Here is a 22403-nt window from a genome sequence, read left to right on the forward strand (position 1 = left end):
TTCTAGCACCGTAATCGGGATTCGAACCAGCAACCCTCTGACCACAGTGACCGCGCCTTTTCACTGAACTGTCCCTTTAACCTCACTCAGACTTAAGTACTGACCCTTATACCATGTGTACGGTATCAGTGCTCGGTGTGTGACGTGTCTCACACCCACACACAGGCCCCCCACACACAGACCGCCTCCTCCCTTTCAGTGTCCCATACGGAGGTATAAATCACTCCGACTGATTTCAGGGTCCAGTGTTTAAATAATTAAAGAGCTTTAATTTATCAGGATTTAGCACCTTTAGCCATCAGACCTGGCAGCTGCAAAGAGAGGAAATGACAAACAGCAGCAGGGAGGGAGAGCGAGCCAGCGAGCGAGCGAGGGAGGGAGGTAGAGGGAAAGAGAAGGAGAGAGAGAAGGAGAGGTTTCTGCCGTAAAGAAACCAAGATAAATGAGAAAAGGACGGCGCGAGATAATCAAATCAAAGCGGGGACTTAACGTGAGGAATGGTCAGATGGGGGTGTGACGATACGAGCTCGGAGAATTCAATATTCCAGTTGCATTTGATAGATAATACGACTTAGACCATTCTGCATCATTAAAAGCTTTATTTAACAGGTTTTTGATGCTATACAACACACACACACATATACACACACATACACACTTTTGACCGCGGTTAACTGAACTGTTTGTGCTTTGTCGGGACGTCCCGTTTCTGTACAGACACGGATATTGGGGATGGGAAAGAGATGATCCGAGGTTTTATTGCCATATTGCTGAAATACATGCTCTAAGGAGGGCTTTGGGTGGACCTAAGGGCACTGACACATCGTGAGTATAGCACAACACTTCCGTCGACTTATTATCAAGCCCCTTGTGATCCTTTATGACACTAGAAAATCTACTACAGTAAACAGTGTGGATACTGTGGGGTTTCACTACAACTGAAAACCTGCCCTGTCCCAAATACATACCCAATTCTGCAAGTAAACACCACTAAATGTCCATTACTTGGCTTACTTACTGTGTTTAGGGCACAGTCTTAGTGGGCTTTATTTATTAATTACTGTATTTTACCTGGAGACCAGGGCATTTATTGCTATAATGGAATATATACATCAATATATACATCATTTTTCACTTTTTGCCATAATTTAAATCAGAAAGCTGAGCTTAACATTGTGCCAGAATTTTATGATAAATGGACCAATAGAAATGCTCTAAAATGACTTGGAGAAAAATATTTGTACATTGACTTTCATTGAAGGTTCAGGTGGTTTTTCCCTTCTCCTGTAAAATTTTGAGGTTTTTCGCTCGACAGCCACAGAAACTCACAGAAACTCTATAATTATTATTATTATTATTATTATTATTAATAATAATAATGTTACATTAATAATGTACATTTGCCAACTCTTACTACTGTCTACTGTAGCTACACACACCAGAATGAACCAACATTAGCTCCTCAGTATTTACACAGTTCACATTTCTAACAACTAATTCTAATTAATTTGAGGTTCTGTTGCATATAATTGAAAATTTAATCAGTTGGCTTTGCTTTTATTTTGGTAATAAGCATATTTAATTGTAATTTTACAAGCTGCAAAAAAACCAGCCAAATAGAGTAATGACATGTAATAAAAAAAAAAAGTGTCATTTTAAAGTATCGAAAGTAAGAATTGGGAAAAATCTGTATAACATAAACTTCTATAGTGATTATCACAATAAAAAAGAACTAAGAAAAACACACTTGGAGTGTTTTGCTCATGGTGCTCCTTTTAAACTGAACTATTACAAAATAATAATAAAAATAAAAAGATAAAGGGCCACATCAAATTCCCCCGTACCTAAATTACATAGGTGAGCTGACTGACAGTTTCATCACAAGCACAGTGATTCAAGCACAGCAGAACCCAGAGCAAACAGCACAGGGGACATAATGCTGAACAGATGGAGCAATACTGACCCCTAGTGGTCAGAAATTCAATCTGCGTACTGGTGAGTTTGTGTAAGGAGCGAGAAACCAGTAGAGCTACTGGAGTACTAGATTCCCAGACAGGTACACACTGACTGAGAGGGAGCTCACGTCCGGATTACTTTATGCTTCATAGTAATAATAATAATAATAATAATAATAATAAAGAAAAGCTTCACAGAGAACTAATCAGTGCCTTTAATGTAAACAGAAATGTGCAGCTTTGACAAATAATTTCAAAGTTATATAAAGTCAATATGTTGTCTCAGCTTCTGAAATTAAATCATATGGCTAAAGGTGAATTAAAAATAAATTATCAATTAATTTATTATATATGTATTGTTTGGTTAGATTGGACTACTGAATTTAACAAAATTACAAAAAAAAACATAAATGTTTAAATGTTACCTGTTGGATAAAATTTTGTAATCTATTATTTTATTTTATTAGATATTGCATTTATTTATTTATTGAGAAATAAATGTTATAGATTTATTGAGAACTAAATGTTATATATGGGGTAATTTGTTCTTTTTTGATATCACTGAATTGCATTTATTTTTAGATTGAAGAATAAATGTTAAAAAGCCATATGTTGGATTTTTTATAGTTATTTATTTATTGAGAACCCCAAGACTCAAAAACTACATTAAGTCAACTGAAGGGAAATAAATAAATAAATAAATAAATAAAATATATATATTTTCTTTACTTAAAGTTTTTAATTAATTAAGTTATATTCTTTAATTTATTTTCAACTCCAGTAAAATTGGGATTTGTGATATTTCAATATTGTCATTTTAGGCCATATTTAAGCTGTACTGGCTTCACTGGTGGTGGTTCACTGTTTTGCGCTCACCACAGTATCCACAGCGTGGGCAAAAGTACACTATATGTACAAAAGTATCCGGACACTTTACCAAGCTACTTTACTGACACAGGCATTTAATCGCCATGCAAAAGCATCGCCAGTATAACAGGACGCCCTGGAGCAGCCACGCATACGTCCAAAGTCACCACCCCCAATGCTAAATGCCATCCGGGAGATAGAGGCGTATAAAGCCCCGCAGCACCGCAGAGTGCTGCTGAAGCTCCAGCCAATACCTCTAGGATTAGTCTGTAAGTGGCAGTTTCTGATCTATAACAATTCACCTGACCTCACTAATGCGCTCATGGCCGAATGCCATCGAAGCCTGCAGAGGAGTAGAGGCTGTATTACTGCTATACTCTCCATTATTACCCTTAATATCAAAAGCAACTCTGGAGGAGAAGGTGTCTACAAACTTTTGGACATATAGCGTACACAGTGGGACACTGGCATACTTCCCACTGCCGTGACCTAAACGAGACTTCAGTGAACCCACATCTCCACCAGCCTACACACAGACAGTAAACACGAACACCCCCAGTGTAAAGGCGTCTGCAGGAGTGCAGTCGAAATACGGGTAAACATGTTTATCTCCTTATTTGAGACATTTACAGACACAGCAGTTTCCCTCACCCTCCGTCCATCAGCACAATATCCCAACACAGCTGGGGGGCCCTCCCCCTCTCTCCCTCCCTCTACATATACTCGTAACTCTAGATATCTTTTAGTTAATTGCTATGTTACACACACACACACACACACACACACACATATATGTATATATGCAGCTTTGGTTAAATATATTAAAGGCAAAGTACTTCTGATAAAGAGGTGCAACAGCCCTTCAACCTTACTGTTACATGTTTGATCACATTTTTAATTTATTTTGAATTTATTGAGAAATCCCATTTATGAAGACTGTACTGCTCAGCAGGAATGACATCTGCTCAACTGAAAACATCTTGAATTTAAGAATATATTGAATTAATTGTTGTGAAGTTGTTATAAAAATCAATAAGACTATTAAACTTACTACCAGATTTATTATTATTTTTAAGCATTTTTTTTTTACATATTTTAAATACATATTTTAAGCAATAATATCAAGTGTTATTGTATTGTAAAACTGGAATTAAGCAACATGTATAAAATGTTATAGTGTATAATGTTATATAGCTATATATTACATCTATTCAAAAATGAATGTTCTTATCAGACGGAAATACATGCATTATTTACCTGCAAATTTATTTTCAGAATTTATTTCTTTAGTGTTGTTTATTAATATTTTAAGCAATATAGAATTACCTTGGATTTTTTTTCAGTGGTAGATAATTTTAGTACGTTAAGTATGATATTTATTCTATAATTTTCGAAATGATGTATCAGTGCAAAGCTTACTGACATTATTGCTTAAAATACGCAAGTAATTATACACAGTATACCATTCACTATTTAAGAAACTAGTTATAAACAATAAGACATATATGACACGTTGCCCGTGATCAAGATGTGTTTGTTTTTTGATCAGACATCATTTACTGCTGCGTGCCGGCTGTGCCCAGCCTGCCCCATTCCCCCTGTGATCCACCTCACTTGTCCATGAGAGAGCGCTGAATGGCTGCTTCAATCATATCCTGCTCATCTGTAGAGTAATCCTGAAGAACACACAGAGACAACGAGGGTTAGAGAAGCAAAGCACTCCAAACATTTATGGGTTTATTCTAGTTTTACAGGTAGACACTCTCACTGACCACTGACTTTATGTTTATTTGGGTTTATTCTAATGTTATATAGAGTTAATTACAGGTAGACACTCTCACTGACCACTGACTTTATGTTTATTTGGGTTTATTCTGAGGTTATATAGAGTTAATTACAGGTAGACACTCTCACTGACCACTGACTTTATGTTTATTTGGGTTTATTCTGAGGTTATATAGAGTTAATTACAGGTAGACACTCTCACTGACCACTGACTTTATGTTTATTTGGGTTTATTCTGATGTTATATAGAGTTAATTACAGGTAGACACTCTCACTGACCACTGACTTTATGTTTATTTAGGTTTATTCTAATGTTATATAGAGTTAATTACAGGTAGACACTCTCACTGACCACTGACTTTATGTTTATTTGGGTTTATTCTGAGGTTATATAGAGTTAATTACAGGTAGACACTCTCACTGACCACTGACTTTATGTTTATTTGGGTTTATTCTAATGTTATGTAGAGTTAATTACAGGTAGACACTCTCACTGACCACTAACTTTATGTTTATTTGGGTTTATTCTAATGTTATGTAGAGTTAATTACAGGTAGACACTCTCACTGACCACTGACTTTATGTTTATTTAGGTTTATTCTAATGTTATATAGAGTTAATTACAGGTAGACACTCTCACTGACCACTGACTTTGTTAATTTGGGTTTGTTCTAATGTTATATAGAGTGAATTACAGGTAGACACTCTCACTGACCACTGACTTTGTTTATTTGGGTTTGTTCTAATGTTATATAGAGTGAATTACAGGTAGACACTCTCACTGACCATTGACTTTATGATTATTTGGGTTTATTCTAATGTTTTATAGAGTTCATTACAGGTAGACACTCTTACGTTATATAGGCAAAATAGACCCCAAAAAGATTTGCCAAGTGATTGTACCATCATCAACATTACATACTAAGCTCAGTAGGTTCACTGGTGGGTCTGGATAGTAAACAAAGTGGCTATAGTTGTGTTGTCATGGTGACGTCTGGTTCACACCAACCTTCACACTGAATGACTTTTGTTCACATCTCAAACACTAAATTATGCAGACTTCTCCTTTAATCATCAAAATAATCAGGAGGTTATTGATCACTAGCATAATCAATAGTGACAGCTCCAGTTCATAACCCCCAGCCCCACTTTACTACCATGAAGTGGTTGATGGACACGCAGCCCAACGGCTTGACCTGAAGTGGCCCGGTCTGTCGCGTCGTTTACATTAACCTGAAGTGTAGCCTATTGATCCGAGGCTGCCGGCCGTACTGCACTGTCAGCTGCGTCTGAACAAACGGCATGAGGAAGTGAAAGCACATGCCATTTATCCACCCTACTTAAAAATGCTGCCGGCAATCTGGTCACGGTTACTTCCTGTATAAAAAGCGAGTGATAACATCAGTCAGCAACCTCCACCTGGTGAACCCTCACAGCAGGAAATCAATGCTGCACCACCGCGCTCACGGACAGGGACTAATGTGAGAAAAACAAGTTTCTATAGCTTTTAACCTTCATTTTAACACTGAAGAGGTTTTATGTGGCAGAAACACTCCTACTATCTTTACACAGCCGTCATCATCCTCTTTTTACACTGATGCAGTAACTGATTACAGGGCATTTTCGGAGTTAACTCAGCTTAGTTCAGCCAGAAGTTCTCCTTACCCCCATTTTTTTTTTTACTTCTGCATCTCAGCTTAATCAACAATCGGCACTGAGTTGAGCCTCAAAATCACTAATAAATGAGCTGCAGCTGAAACGTCTTCAATACTGTGTAAGGCAAGTGGTGTGTCAGCGGTTACAGCACCGGGCTATTGATGACAGGGTTGTGGGTTCTATACCCGGACTCAGGAAGCTGCCACTGTTGGGCCCTTAAGCAAGGCCCTTCACCCTCCTTGCTCCACGTGTCTCACAGCAATAGCTGCCCACCGCTCAACTGTGCTCACTGGCTGGGTTTAAAGGTGGAGGCCAAATTCCACCTGTGTCCAACACTAATAGCGAATATGGTTGCCTTCAAAAGAGACAGCCCCGCCTCCTCTACCCATCACAAGTGTGGGAGGTCTTCCTATCCTCAGACTCCTGACAATGGAGGGCTGCGGTGTTGATGGGATTTGAATCTTTTGAATCTTTTGAATCTCCTGAATCTCTTGACCAGTAGGCAGTTAGACAGTCGCTCCACTCTAGAGCTGTGAAGCCGGGTACATTTCTGTCTGAGTCTGAGAAAGAAGAAGGGAAGGGAAATTTACTCAGAGCTGTGTTTGTATGTAGTGTCATTTCACAGCTCTAGATCGGCCCTACGGTCTAACTGCTGCTTTTCATCAAGTGGGAGGAGGTCCACTGTCTAAAGCCTCCCACTTTGGGGGTGTCATATGATGGGGGGTTGACAGGCAGCCAACATACTCGGAGGAAAGTGCCGGTCCCCAGCTCCACCACGCCAGCTAACAGATGCCTGTGTCGTTTTAAGGGTGGTGAGGGGAGAGAGTGCCATCTACTCGGCCGGAGAGTGTTGTGCTTTCTCTGATTCTGGCTGCTGACGGCAAAGTGGCTTGGCTCAGGATTTGACCTTGTGACCCCTGAGCCTTAGTGGTAGCACATGAGACCACTGAGCCACTCTGATTATTAATTACACTTAATGATTACTTAATTACACTGCCCTGGCCATGGAAGCACTTCTTCACGCCCACTTACCACAAATGTGTCATAGGAGAAAGTGTGCCTTATTTTGAGATGCTGGAAGAAGTCACTGCTTTTGTAGTTGGGATCTCCCCAGGGCATGGAGGCGCAGATAGGACACACCTGTGGACACACACGCATATACAGTGAGACTCTCCACACCTCAAGCCAAAACCTAAACCCTAACCCTAACCCTAACCCTGACCCTAACCTTACCCACAACCTAACCCTAACCCTGACCCTAACCTTACCCACAACCTAATCCTAACCCTGATCCTGACGCTAACCTTACCCATAACCTAACCCTAACCCTGATCCTAATCCTAACCTTAACCTCAACCCAAAACCTAACCCAGCCTTACCCACAACCTAACCCTAACCCTGATCCTGACCCTAACCTTACCCACAACCTAACCCTAACCCTGGTCCTAATCCTAATCCTAACCTTAACCTCAACCCAAAACCTAACTCAGCCTTACCCACAACCTAACCCTGGTCCAAATCCTAACCTTAACCTCAGACCACAACCAAACCCTAACCCTGATCCTAATCCTAACCTTACCCACAGCCTAACCCTGAACCAAACCTTACCCACAACCTAACCCTTACCCTGGTCCTAATCCTGATCCTAACCTTAACCTCAACCCACAACCTAACCCTAACCCTGATCCTGATCCTAACCTTAACCTCAACCCACAACCTAACCCTTACCCTGGTCCTAATCCTGATCCTAACCTTAACCTCAACCCACAACCTAACCCTTACCCTGATCCTAATCCTGACCTTAACCAACAACTGGCATCTCAGTGGTTTTCTTTGCTCCCCCAACAGCTGTGGAATGTAATTTACACTTTTACACCACGTAATTCAGGCCTGCTAACTTTCACAAGGTTTCCGCTCAAATGCAGGATTTGCATCTGATCTTCTTTTCATTTACGAAGATAACATCGGCCAAGACGCAGAGATTATCCCTCCAAAATAAAGCTCACCACTGGGCGCGGGTCTCGGGCATGCTGGGAAGTGCAGTGCTCCACCAGGCCGTCCTGGTCGAAGTTCTGTTGACTGCAGTAAGGGCAGGTGAACGTGTAGCGGTTTGGCACTGAGCTAAAGGAGAAGGAGGACACAAGAGAGTCAGGCTTTAACTCAGGTCAAATGGAGTGTTTCTGATAACACACACACACACACACACACACACACACACACACATATATACACACACGATTCAGAGAGTGTGGCCATCACCTGACTGCATTTGGCTGGCTCTTTGTGATGTTTTTCAGGCCTTCTTGGACGTAGTCCTGGTATTTAGAGCAACTCCCTGTGTGGTCTCTCATCCTGGACAGCACAACCTACCAGTGAGAAAAACACTAGATTAGACACTACTACTACTACTAATAATAATAATAATAATAATAATAATAATTGACCATTTGAAAGTCAATGTTTATTAGTTCTTCCATCCAATTACATGAAAATGTATGGGATGCATCCGTCAATGCTTCAGTGCAAAAGAGTGAATCTGAACCAAAACGAGGTAACCTGGTCCTAATCCTAACCTTAACCTCAACCCAAACCCTAACCTTAACCCTGGTCCTAATCCTAACCTTAATCTCAACCCAAACCTTAACCTTAACCCTGGTCCTAATCCTAACCTTAACCTCAACCCAAACCCTAAATTTAACCCTGGTCCTAATCCTAACCTTAATCTCAACCCAAACCTTAACCTTAACCCTGGTCCTAATCCTAACCTTAACCTCAACCCAAACCCTAACCTTAACCCTGGTCCTAATCCTAACCTTAATCTCAACCCAAACCTTAACCTTAACCCTGGTCCTAATCCTAACCTTAACCTCAACCCAAACCCTAAATTTAACCCTGGTCCTAATCCTAACCTTAACCTCAACCCAAACCCTAACTTTAACCCTGGTCCTAATCCTAACCTTAACCTCAACCCAAACCCTAAATTTAACCCTGGTCCTAATCCTAACCTTAACCTCAACCCAAACCCTAACCTTAACCCTGGTCCTAATCCTAACTTTAACCTCAACCCAAACCCTAACTTTAACCCTGGTCCTAATCCTAACCTTAACCTCAACCCAAACCTAACCTTAACCTCAACCCAAACCCTAACCCTAACCTTAACCCTGGTCCTAATCCTAACCTTAACCTCAACCCAAACCCTAACTTCAACCCTGGTCCTAATCCTAACCTTAACTTTAACCCTGGTCCTAATCCTAACCTGAACCTTGGTCTTAATCCAGATAAGATTGACCGCAGTGAGAGGGGTCAGCAAGTGTAGGACAACACTTCAACACAGTAAATAAATGTGCAGTAGCCAGTCTTATCAAATTACAGTATGATCAATAGGCCTAGTAATTCACATATTATATAATAATAATAACAATAATAATAATAATAATAATAATAATTATTATTATTATTATTATTACTGTTTAACCTCTTTGTCAGTAAATCACAGCGCTGTACAGACAGCTTTGTGTGAGCAGCTGCCCCTGACTTGTTCAACTGAATAAAAACACTTGTAAAAAGAAAAAGGTCGTTAGCTGCAGTTTTAAGGTCAAAATGTTACATACTGCTGCTTTAATGCTGAATTTCCAGCATCTACATCAGCTTTTAAAAATAAAGAACTACCCAAAGAACTTTACAACACCACCTTTTACTTCACCCACACAGCCAAATGAGGACTAAACCACTGCAAGCCAAAAAAAAGGCAGGTTTTGATGAATGCAGCATTAATCTACCTGGATCTGCATCAGAGAGTAGAGAGATAGACCACCGAATGCAGAAAAATGCGTCACCTGAACATTCTGCCCTTCTGGAGTTACACACCAACCGTAAAAACAACCTCAAATATGGGTCTGAAATATCAGTCAAGTCAGCGTCCAGCGTCTCAACATTTGCATACAACAGTACCACTCCAGCGTCCATATAGTGTGTCAATGCACTGCAGACCAGTTCTTGTAAGACCCTTTTGGAGTCATTTACATTCACATTAATATTAAACTGGTAAAATAACCCCCTTTTTCCACATGTCTGTACAGAGTGTACGCTGGGGTCGTTCAGCGGATCAGACTTTGAGGCGTCTGGAACAGATCTGCTAATCTTTAGATCAATATTTCCCAGAACAGAGCTGAGTGCAAGATCACAGGGCCTGCGCCGCTAACCTTAGCCTTAGTGTCAGGTCCAGATTCTGTCCAGGTAAGAGCCGAGAGCCTGAGAAAACAGGTCTTCGAAAATTATTGAAGGAGCATGTGATGGATGCTGCACAAGATCTTGGTCCATAAGTTCATCTTTAGCGTCTACCTTAAGTACCTTAAGTAAGTGTTTATCCCCTCAGTAAATCACTGATATTAGAATAAACACTAATAATAACACTCCTACAGAAAGTGGTGGAAGTGGTTCTCCATCACTGTGTTCATCATTAGAACATCTCCAAAGTTCTCCTCTCTCATGGAGTCTAGTATTATTTAGAGTTCTCCTCAGATCAACACCTGGTTTGGTGGTAAATCAGCTCATCAGGTGAGCTGCTGCTGCTGCTGCTGCTGCTGCTGCTGGAGTTGAACACATCCTCCACACTATGCTGGCTGGACTGGGGGGCGTCCAGGAGAACCCTGGAGGAACCGAGCTCTGTTCTTCAGACTAGCTCACCGACAAGATCTCACTACTTTCTTTCTTCAGAATGAGAAGCTCTTGTTTCTCCTTTTTACTGGATTTATGTTCAGCTGCTTTATCTGTTCTGATGAGATCGGGAGCTTCTACTGTTAAAACTCTTTTTAGAATATTTAGAAAATTGGGATTAGGGGACTAAAACATCTGCACCGGACTGAATTTTAAAGCCATAAAACTGTTGTGATACATATATTAAATAACATACGGTACCGGCAGGTAGGACAGAGATATAAACAGTAAATAAACACAGTCGAGTTCTGATCACTGACGGGACTTTCCATGATGGACGGTTAAAGACAGTGAGGGGAATTTCATCGGCTTGTTGACATTTCCGCATACTGTTTACAGCAATACTATATTAGAATGTGCAATTACTACTAATGACATAATAATATTGTTATTTAATTCTTTTTTTCTTATAAAGCATAATATTTTGGTCAAAAATGTCTTAATAATAATAATAATAATAATAATATTGTAGTTATTATTCATGGACATCCCATAGAAATCGATTATGTGAATAACAGGAATCAGCCATGAGGTTTGTACATTCGGAAAATCATTCCGAAAGGTGTATGATCAGAGCACACAGCCAAAACACACCTCTACTCCACAGCCCTTGCATGGTCTGGATGAGGTGTGGATTAAGGCCTCCAGATCAACTGCCTTCGTCCATTTCTCCAGAGCAGCTCTGCATACGGCACACACCGGCTTCTGAGGACGCAGACACTCCTGAAGGCAACGGTGGCAGAATCTGTTCAGAGCACAAATGAGTCAGAAATTACCCATTTTATTTTTAGACCACATAAAAATACACACATTACATAATAGCAACAGTGCAACATCTGTGCTGGGAGAGTAAGACTTTAATTAAAATAATAATAATAATAATAATAATAATAATAATATCAAATGAGAAATAAAAAACTGAAAAACAGAAATAAATACATAATAATAATAATAATAATAATAATAATAATAAATTAAATCAAAATAAAAAATAAAAAGGTGAAAAACAGAAATAAATACATAATAATAATAATAAACAGAAACAATAATAATAATAATAATAAATTAAATCAAAATAAAAAATAAAAAGGTGAAAAACAAAGAAATATATAATAATAATAATAATAATAATAACAGAAACAATAATAATAATAAATAAATCAAAATAAAAAGGTGAAAAACAGAGAGAAATACATAATAATTATAACAATAACAATAATAATAATAATAATAATAATAATAAGTTGAAAACCAGTGAGAAATACGCTTTGCACTACAACTCCCATAATTCCGTGTTCCAAAATGGCTACGCTTGCTCGCTGCAAGGAAAACAAAACTGAAAGTAAATCATTAAGCTACAATTTCTCGCATTAATCCTCGAATTTCTCTCCACATGCGATGATTTACAGCGAAATCACCCCTTTAAAACACGCTAAAGCTGCCTGAACAACAACTTCCGCCGGAACTGTCCTGCTCTGAGAAGTTGAAACTCCAGCAGCAGACAAACAACAACAGCGGCGGCGGCGGCGAGCTGAGCTCCACCTAAACTTTTACAGCAGATACTAACGTGTGTCCGCACTGAGTGACCATCGGCCTGTCAAAGATCTCCAGACACACCGGGCATACGAACTCCATCGTGTCCCGGTCCCCCTGGCTGGGTTTGGGAGGCTGTTGTTGCGCCCGGCTAAAGGCTCCTAGCATGGCTACAGTTTCGCTAAAACTCCCGGAGCTGGAGGATCTCTCACCACTGAGACCAAAGTGTAACACCCATGTGAACCTGCAGGAGGAGGAGGAGGAGGAGGAGGAAGAGGAAGAGGAAAAAAAAAAACGAGAGGGGGTTTACGGCCACACCACCACGATCACTGGGCTGTGTTCACAATCTCTCCCTGAAGTGCACTCCAGAGAAATAGTGCACTACACAGTGTGTGTCAGCCATGATGGGGCGGTGTACCAATCCTCAACAACAACAAAAAAAATCCACACTTCTTAGGCTCCCTCCCTGGCCTATACCAGACAGATACGCTCAGTTGTACATCAATAAGCCATAAGATTAAAACCACTGAGACACTTTGAGAAGGGTCAAATTGTGCTCTCAACATTTCCAAAACATCAGGCCACCAGGACCCCCCATGAACCCCCTGGGGTCATGATCACTCAATGCTCATTAATGTAGTTCATAGCGGCCCCATATCACAACTTCCAGGACTTGGAGGATCTGCTGCTAACATCAGTGTTGGTGCCAGATACTACAGGCCACCTTTAGAGGTCTTGTAGAGTTCAGGTCTCGATGGGTCAGAGCTGTTCTGGCTTTGTTGTAACATTAAGCAGGTGGTTTTAATGATATGGCAGATTGGGGTAGAATCTCTATAGGAAAGCACTGCCTACCAGCTGCACATGGGCCTATAAGGTCACCATGACCAACGGCAAGCATGGGCCAGAGGGGTATAAAGGATAAAGGAGACTTTATTGTCAGTCGCATCACATGTGGTAAATTGTAAAATTGACTCAAGGTCCCAGTTACACCCAAAGAGCAATTATTGAGTAAATCAAATAATATAAAAAGTGGGAAAAGTAGAGAAATGAAAAACATTAGCAGCAATATGATCACAATCCAGGGGCCTTAGGCATTGGAGGGCAGGTGTAGTTGTTCACACTTCTCAGTTTGATTCAGCTGGACTTGATTTGAACTAGTTTAATTATTTTAAACTGATTTAAAGAAAAAAATAATGGTTTAACAGTAAAAATTATTTTTTCAAAGATTTAAAAAAAAAAAAAAGAGTATTTATTTTTGTGTATCTTTGGTTTACGTGGTGTTGCTAGCTAGCATTTACCTAAACTAACAAAGTAGCAGAGCTGACTAGCAAGCTAACAGAGCAATGACCGTGTTTCAGGAGGGATGGTGTAGTTTAACGTCAACCCCTGTGTCCACTCTGTCCCGCAGCCCACCCTTCGTTTAGCTAACGCAGGAACGGAACAGCCCCTACCCTAAGGTCGGGGATTCCCCTGAGGGGAGGTCAAGAGGTCAAGGCATGTAAAACAGCTATGAGTTAGCATAGTCAAATATGTTGTTCTCACTGTATCATAATGTGACGTTTTACGCTTTGATGGGATTCAGTTTTTAAATATTATCGTTTATTTTATTATTAATATAACATAAAGTCCCCTAACGACGGCCGCATTGCGCATATCCGCCCTAGACCATTACTATTTACCCTTTTTCTCCCCAATATGGATCGCGAATAACCCAGCCCCTGCGAATTCTCCCCCTCTCGCATGCAATGCTCCCGACACTAGCGAGGGCGAAGGCCAACACATGCCCCCTCTGACACGTGTGCAGCCGGCCAACACCTCTATTTTTCCGAACCGCCACCGATGCAACATCAGCGGCGCAACCTGGAAGGAATGCTCCGATGCATCGGCCAGCCGACGCCAGTGGCGGCCAGTGATGTGGAGTGGGCAGAGCAAGGCCGATTGGTCTGTCTCTGTGCTGCCCTGGCTGCCGACGGCTAGCAGCATGACCGGGATTCGAACCAGCAATCCTCTGGTCATAGTGACATGGCCTTAAACCACGTACCACGCCCCACGTTTTTTAGATTTCTTCCTAGCGATTGGCAAAGAGGTAGAGCGGAAATGCGCGATAAGAGGAAGTGGCCGATACTGGGGGCCGCCGTTGCCCGATTTGTGCCGAGCATGCGCACACATGCACAGTGCAAATTGGCCTCCTTTTTGGGGATGCACCTCGGGTAGGATGTTGGTGGTGTAGCTGCCTTCCCTCTACACCCTTTGTCCTCGCTGGCTAGGGCTGAGTCAGCATGTTTAGCCGGCGTAAGCAAGTGTGTGACTTTGGGTAGCCAGAGAGCCAGCGCCATCAACCAGTGTTGAGACATCCTGAGCTTTTCGGCTTAAAATATATAATATATTCTATATAGCTTTCTATAACAGTTAGTGGAGCAGGTGTCTGGCCGGCCAGCTAATGTAAGCTAATCTAGAATGAAGCCCCCTCCTGCCTAACTATCTGATCATCTGTAGGCCCCCAATCAGCGTCCCTGGCTCAGTTTGCACTGCGCATGTGCGCGCATGGTCGGCACGAGTTGAGCAGGGGAAGTAAATCGGGTATCGACAGGCCGAATATATACACATAATTATCATTTTCATTTTATTAAAGCCTCCAGTACTTCAATTTTACACCGCGCTCGAATCGATTCATCTTGCCTAGTGAGTCGGTTCGACCGATTTATTTTCAGAACTGGTTCAAACTAAACAAATCTGCTTAATCAAGTTTAAACTTGCTCCTTTTAAACATTACGATTTAATACATCGCGTTAATTTGTCCATCCGTTCGTTTGCTTTCAGTGTCGTTCACCCAGCACTGGCGCAAACGCTGCGTAGCGCTCGATTCGATTCAGCTCGCTCAACTGAACAGAATCATTTCAAGTGTCTCGATTCCCTCGATTCGGACAGCGCGTCTTCACGTTCACACGTGTGAAGCCGATGGCGTCGCGCATGCGCAGAGCGATTGGTGGGGATTTCCAGTGTGTTGAAGGTAAGCGCTGGTGGCGTCTGACAAAAATGTCCGAAATGAGCAACGAACAGGCCTTTAAATTGTGAAATACGGGCTCGGAAAATGTTAACAGCGTGTCGAAATGGCGACGCCGGCGGTAGAGTGCCGGGGAGTCGGCGGTGTTGCGAGAAAAGCTGGGCAGTTAGCCGGTTAGCTTCGTTAGCTTCGGTGGCTAAGGCTAACAGCCCAGGCTGATCTGGGCGTCTCTGAATCTGGGAGATTTACGGAGTGATTTGGGAGGCAGGATTGTGTATTTATTGCAGTTTAAGACCTTATTTTGGGTGTGAACGATTTCCTAGGCGAATAGAAGACTTAAAAAGGGTCGGAGACGTGAGGGCAGTGCAGAGTTTTAACCCTTTAAGCGATTACAGGGCTTCAACGTTAGCAGCAATGCGCATATTATTATAGCCAGAGAGGAAAGGCTTGCTGTAGCTCGCGGCTCGCTGGGGTATCTGTCGTTGTCATTTATTTATTTTTTTGCAATGGCAGGCTGTCGTAGTGTGCTGTGTGTTGTCCCAGGCGTGCTGTTTATGCTCACTGCGTTTGGAGGAGCAGAGATGCTGGGCTGAGTGCATGGAGAGCGCGCGGCTCGGCGATGGAAAGGGCGTGTGTGCGTGCGTGTGTGTGTGTGTGCAGGAAAACCGGTTGCATTCAGCTCCAGCTGGCCCTGTCCTCCGTGTTAAACATGCAAAATCTAGTTACCCCCCCACGAAGACCTGCAGGGTTGCTCGCGCGGTAACGATGCATGCATGCATCGTCAGTTTTTATGTAGCTAGTCTCGAGCCTGAAACGAGGGGGGCTGTGAGCACGGTGTGCATCACTGCATGGCACTCCATGGCCATGTTTAGCCAGCCGTCCACAGTGAATAGAATTGAGGAAAGGGGTCAATGCATGCCTTTATTCCGTGCTGAATGAGGTCAGGACCAGGGTGGGTGTGTACCAGCACACCCTGGTATACAGTGGTGGTGGTGGTGGTGGTGGTGGTGGTGGCTTCCTGGTGGAGGCATCCTGGATTAGCTGGTGTAGGATCAGCCAGCAGTATTTAACACAGGGAGGGAAATGCATGCTCGGTTGCATGTGCTGTGGTTTGTGTTTGTGCCTACTCTGCACTAATAGCCAACACTGCGAAGGGCAGAAGCCCACGCTGATTACGCTGCAGCCTAGACCGAGTCCGGAGGCCCTTTCCTCAATATTCAACTTGATTTGTTTGGTTTTCTTTTCAGCGTCGCGTTCATCATCCTCTGCAAAGCCTGACCTTGAATTGGCTGCAGTCGCCGGACCCTACGAGTAACCTTACACAAGGTGAAGACTGTGCTGTTGTTATTTATTTTCCTGTCCTTCCTTCCTACCGTTCTGTTCTGTTCTGCAGCCTTCAGGGCATTTTGGCTAATGAGGCACCCAGAGATAGCGACCAGCCCAGACATGAACCCTAGGCAAAGCGGCCTCCTAAATTAAACCGAGAGGCGGGCTCCCCAGCAGGCCACCGTTTTGACATCTCCTCTCCTCTCGTGCCAAGTTATATATTTGGAGGATGATGGTGTCGTACTGATACCCCTCCCCGCCGCTCTGCCTGGCTGTCCGTGGCCAGAAGGTTTCTGAAATGGCCTGAGGGAGATCCCGGGCTGGGGGATGACCGAAGAGACAGTCGCAGCCTAAAGCGGCCCACTCCCACCAAATGGATGCCAAGCTTCGAGAGGACCTGTTCCGGAGGTATGTGGCGTCCCTGGAAAAGCGGCTCGAGGAAGGTGGAGCCGGAGGTGAAGGAGGAGGAGGAGGAGGAGGTCAAGGGAGCACGAGTGAGGAGGCCCTCATCTCCACGGCAACAGCCTTGCTGGGGGCGTATCAGCCTGACCCGGGGCACCGTTTTCGCATGATCCGCTTTTACGACATCGTGGAGAATTCACTCCGGACGCTGAGGGGCGGCAACCTACGCACCCTGGAGACCGCCTTTGCTACCCTGGAAACCGTGTGCACCAACCTACTGCTGTTTCCTTGGAAGAAGGAGTTCCGCTGCATTAAGGTAGGCTGAGACACCACTCTTTACACTGTGAAATATTTGGGGTTTCAGCCATAACATTAAAACCACCAGCCCGACATTGTGTAGGTTCCCCTCAACAGCTCTGACCCCATGGACTCCACAAGACCTCGGAAGGTGTCCTGTGGTATCTGCCACTAAGATCAACGTTAGCAGGAGATCCTTTAAGTCCTGTAAGTCGTGAGGTGGGGCTTTTCCGGATCGCGCCTGGCCCTGCAAGACCCCACAGGGTCTTCCTTATGCTTTGGAGATGTTCTGGTCCATCACAGTTGGGTTCTCGTTAAAGTGTCTGTTTGACTGTGTGACTGTTTACTTGCTGCCTGATATGTCCACTGTTCAACAGGAGCCACTAGAACCAGGTCATAATCAGTGTTATTCATCTGGTTATAATGTTATGGCTGATTTTATAAGTAAATATATATTTTTCACAGTTAATATCTGGTGCTTCTTTGCTTTTGTCTGGTTTCAAACCAAAATCTTGCCATGCTGGCACGTTGGTGCCCTTTTTTTTGGACAAGCTCGCCCATTGCACTCTCTACCAGAGAGCAAGTCTTTTATTGATCAGCTCTATTGAATTTATTTATTAGTGTTTATTTATTTCTTGACTAATAACACAACTGAGTTTCTGCGTTATGTCAGATGACACAGTTGGAATGTACACATTAAAAAAACAAATATATATATTTATATATATTTATTCAGGGATACCTCACATTACACATCATATTATATGTTATTATATTATATTATATCAGATGTAAAATTGGTCTGCATCTATTCGCACATTTTGTTAATCAGTATTATTCAAGTCACTAGGGTGAATAGGTAATCCCACAAGTATAATAAAAATATAAAATGTGTGTGTTTGTATGTATGTATATATATATATATATAGAGTAAGTAATAATGAGTAAGAAAAAATACCACAAAAATATCACTTTTCATTTTCCGAAACTTATTATTGACCCCCCTTTTTTTTATTGGTCAATGCTGATCCAGTATTTTGTCCATCATGTGCTACCTGCTCAAACCCTCTAACCCAGGGGTGGGCAACAGATCAGCACAGTTTGCTGATTTCCCTGCACTAACCTACTAAACCTGGAAGGTGAGTTGAATCAGGTGTTCTTGAGCAGGAAAAAGCAAAAAAAAAAAAAATTCCAGGAAGTTTTTTAGACCCTCCAGGACTTGGAATTGCCCACCCCTGCCCTTTAACCCCATAGGTTTCCATCTGATTTTCCATCCAGCATTTTCTTCCAATATTGGCTCAACTCTCCCATTCATATCAGTGTTAGAGATCTACTTGTAAATCCTGTAAAATCTGTCTGTCTGTTTATCTGTTTGCGTAAAGCATAAAGTCTCAACCTCTTTGCCTTCCACAGACCTTCACTGGGCCGTACGTGTACCAGCTTCAATCTGCAATTTGCGACACAGACCTGCGCTCTCTGCTTCGCTCCATGGGCTACTCCCGAGACCAGGAGCTTCAGTACATCGTCCGTGAGCACCCTGGCGGATCTCCACACCTGCGGCAACTGGCCTTCGAGCTGCTGCTGGCTCAGGCCGAGTGCCGTCTGCTGGGGGAGGTGGTGGCTCTGTCCAGGGGCACGGCTTCAGAGCTGGAGGCCGTGGAGGTGAGGAGGAGCACCAGAGAAGATGCAGCGGGCTGTGCCGACGCCCTCCGGAGGCGGGACAGCATGACCGGAGACATGACTCGCTTGTCGGTGCGGCCTTTGGATATCGACCGTGCCCATTTGAGGCGGAGCGGTCGGCCGTCGAAATCCGTGGACGTGACGGATAGCGCGGGACACTGGCACCAAGCCAGCAAGCCCGTTCTAAAGACCTCGCTGAGCCTGCGCAAGGAGCCGCTGTTTGTGGACGCCGAGGAGGACCTGAAGGACGAAATCATCCGTCCCGGGACCTCGCTTCATCCTGCAGCAGGTCCGTCTTCGCACAGTCCGGTGGCCGACTTCTATCCTATCCAGTCTCCTCCGTCTGAGCCTTACCCGTACCATCTCTCTTCTCTGGACGAAATCGATCTGTACACCGAACGTGGCCTAGGAGGCCGCCAGACGCCATCCAGGCCGCCGAGCCGCGAAGCAAGGGATGGCTGGGCGATAAAAAGCCACGGGATGAAGTGCCAAGGCTGCGGGTTGGGCTGCTCGACTCTGTCGTCCTGCCAGAGATGCGACATGATCCTGTGTCCGTCCTGCCACGCCGTGGACCCGTCGCCGTGCTGCGGCTTCCAGGACTACCCAAAAACCTCCCGTCCTCTGGACGGCTACATGCCTGTGAAGGAGAAGCTGTCGGTCTATTCCAGCTCGGCCCACTCTCACACCCACCCCCACCCTCATCCGCACCCACACCCGCATCCGCACCCGCACCCTCTGCCCCATTCCCACTCCCATTCCCCGCTTCTGGACAAGCCTATGATCAGCACCAAGCTGTTCCCCAGCAAGCCCTTGACCCTGAGTGCCCCCAGCCCCACCGGAGGCGAGCGCCTCAGCGCCGGCGGGTCCCGTTGCGGCTTCTGCAACAAGCCGGGGGCGTCTCACACCTGCATAAATTGCTCCAAGGTGTCGTGCGACTCGTGCATGAGCCTGTACGCCAGCGACATGTGCACGCGCAAGAGCCTGCACCACAACTTCGTGCCCAACCACCAGCTCAACTACAAATCCAGCACCATATCTCACCTGGTGTACCGATAGGCATGGCAGGCGTCGCTGCGCATGCCTGCGGAGGTCGAACGCGGACTGACTGACTGACCTTTTCTTTCTCTCTCTATCAGATGTTTCTCATATCGACTCTGGAATGCAATCTTCCTCGCCGAGTCATCCGGTCATCTGGTCATCTCTCCTCCATCGGTCCATTTCGCTGCCTTGTAGAAATTCAGGCTGTACTCTTAAATTTCTTTTCTGGTTCTTTTTCAGCCCTCTTCCAACCCTCCCTTACTTTTTTCTCTCTCTCTCTCTCTCTCTCTCTCTCTCTCTCTCTCTCTCCCTCTCCCTATCTCTCTCTCTCTCTCTCTGTTGTCCAGTCATGTGATCTTGTAGTTCTTCCCACTCTTTTAACCTGCCTTGACTTTATTAAGATTGGAGAGAAGAAGAAGAACATCAACAACAAGGCGGAAAGCCTGAACCAATCCGTCCAGGCTTGATCGACGGAAGTGACTAAGGTGGGATATTGGGGGGGGGCAAAAAAAAAAAGAAATAACATATGCAACGTACAGGACTCTGTCCATGCAGTTGTCGTGCAAAGACCTCTCTCTGGAAATAAATTGCGCACAGAGGACGTTTTCGAGCTTGAACAACTGAAACAAAGGAGAAAAAAAAAGAAATACACTGGAATTCAATAGTATATATTTTCAATCATAATTCTATAGATCTGTGTGAGACTGTTCAAAGGGTGGGGTGGGTTTCTGGGGAGCTGGGGTTTTCTTCAGTGGTGAATTTGCATCAGAAAAAAAATCCTAGTTGACGATGAAGACGCTAGATTGAACGCGCAGATGAGAACAACAAATGTCGCCGGCTGTCCCATTAAGAGTCGCTTCATGTGAGGGAAATCAGGCTGAGATGTTTACACCCTGATTGCATTGATTGGGTTACAGCGTAGCTTGTCCTGCGATTGGCTGGCAGTGTTCTGTTCAGTGCAGTGCCGTCCTATTACCCTTTTAAAAAATAATTTCCCCTTACACCTAATGGAAACGCTGTTTCGCGTTGCGTGGCTGTTCGGCCCAGGTTCTCGGACTTAAGCTATCGTACCTGTATCTGTGTGCCGGCTCATTTCGTTCTCGCTGTAAAGCTTTAAAAACTGCTGTTTCGGACATGTTTAATTATGCTTGTTACGCCACACTGTAACTCTCTTAACTCTAGTGTAGTGAACGCAGAGCTCTCTCTCTCTCTCTTTTTTTTTTTTTTAACCTACACCTCGGATTAGTCGCCAGCCCTCGATTGTCATAAGTATCAGGTGACTGGTGTGCCGCTACGCCGTGACTCAGATCAATCGGTGGGATCAGGGTGTAAGCGAGTAGACTCTCAACACTGCTAATCATATTCACCAGCCTGCTGCTCGATCAACGCCAGTCATATGTTCACATGGTTTTGTTGGTCTGGCCTCCAACCCAGTTTTCCTGCTCCCAAGCACACTCCACCTCGGCCTGTGCGACCGACGTATATATATCCCCATGTCCCAGTTCTTTAGAATACCGAACGGTTTACATGCATTAATTCTGGTCGGAAATGCCGTTGTCTGGCCTAAGGTGTGTTCTGGGTTTGAATTAGCATTCATGAAGTCAGCTGTTTGCGTTTCTGTTATCAGGTGAGGGTCAGAGTCCAATTCACAAAGCAGGATTTCTCAGGCAGGTAAACCAAAGGAATGCTTCAATCAAAATAGCTGCAATGTTGCTAAAAGCAGAGGTCCACCAGTTGTCCATTATTGTTGAGAAACCTTTCAGTATCGATACTACTCATATTCTTCAGTATTTTTTATCCCTAAAAACTGGAAAACGTTTAAAAAGCAGTTTATCCAAAGTACATAATTTGGACAAAAGTATTGGGACACCTGCTCATTCTTTATTTCTTCCGAAACAAGGGTATTAAAAATACCTGTTATCCTGCTTCTGTTGCTTCTGTTCCGTCTCTGCTGTCCAGGGAAGAAGGCTTTCTGCTAGATACTAAAGAAGCATGACTGTAAGGATTTGATTGCATTTAGCAACAAGAATGATCTTCGACTCCCCAGCTCATCCCAAAAGTGTTGGATGGAGCTCCACCACCATCTATCATTCCAGAGAACTCCGTTCTTCCACTGCTCCACAGCTCAATGCTGATGGGGGGCT

General features: G+C 43.7%; 2 protein-coding genes across 2 annotated transcripts; one reads left to right on the forward strand and one right to left on the reverse strand.

The window, feature by feature from the left end:
• Positions 1–579: 579 nt before the first annotated feature.
• Positions 580–12852, reverse strand: rnf114 (ring finger protein 114). Its single transcript, XM_072697082.1, has 6 exons — positions 12547–12852; positions 11574–11724; positions 8523–8629; positions 8270–8384; positions 7296–7403; positions 580–4498 (listed from the first exon to the last, which is right to left on the reverse strand). Exons 1-6 carry the CDS (start codon positions 12678–12680, stop codon positions 4433–4435), a joined length of 681 nt encoding a protein of 226 aa, XP_072553183.1. The 5' UTR covers positions 12681–12852; the 3' UTR covers positions 580–4432.
• Positions 12853–15448: 2596 nt separating this feature from the next.
• spata2 (spermatogenesis associated 2) lies at positions 15449–20973 on the forward strand. Its single transcript, XM_072697014.1, has 3 exons — positions 15449–15522; positions 16764–17560; positions 18955–20973. The coding sequence occupies exons 2-3, from the start codon at positions 17216–17218 to the stop codon at positions 20275–20277; spliced, it is 1668 nt and encodes a 555-aa protein (XP_072553115.1). The 5' UTR covers positions 15449–15522; positions 16764–17215; the 3' UTR covers positions 20278–20973.
• The last annotated feature ends 1430 nt before the right edge of the window (positions 20974–22403 follow it).

This window comes from Salminus brasiliensis, chromosome 14 (genome assembly GCF_030463535.1).
Source record: "Salminus brasiliensis chromosome 14, fSalBra1.hap2, whole genome shotgun sequence".
NCBI classification, from domain to species: domain Eukaryota; kingdom Metazoa; phylum Chordata; class Actinopteri; order Characiformes; family Bryconidae; genus Salminus; species Salminus brasiliensis.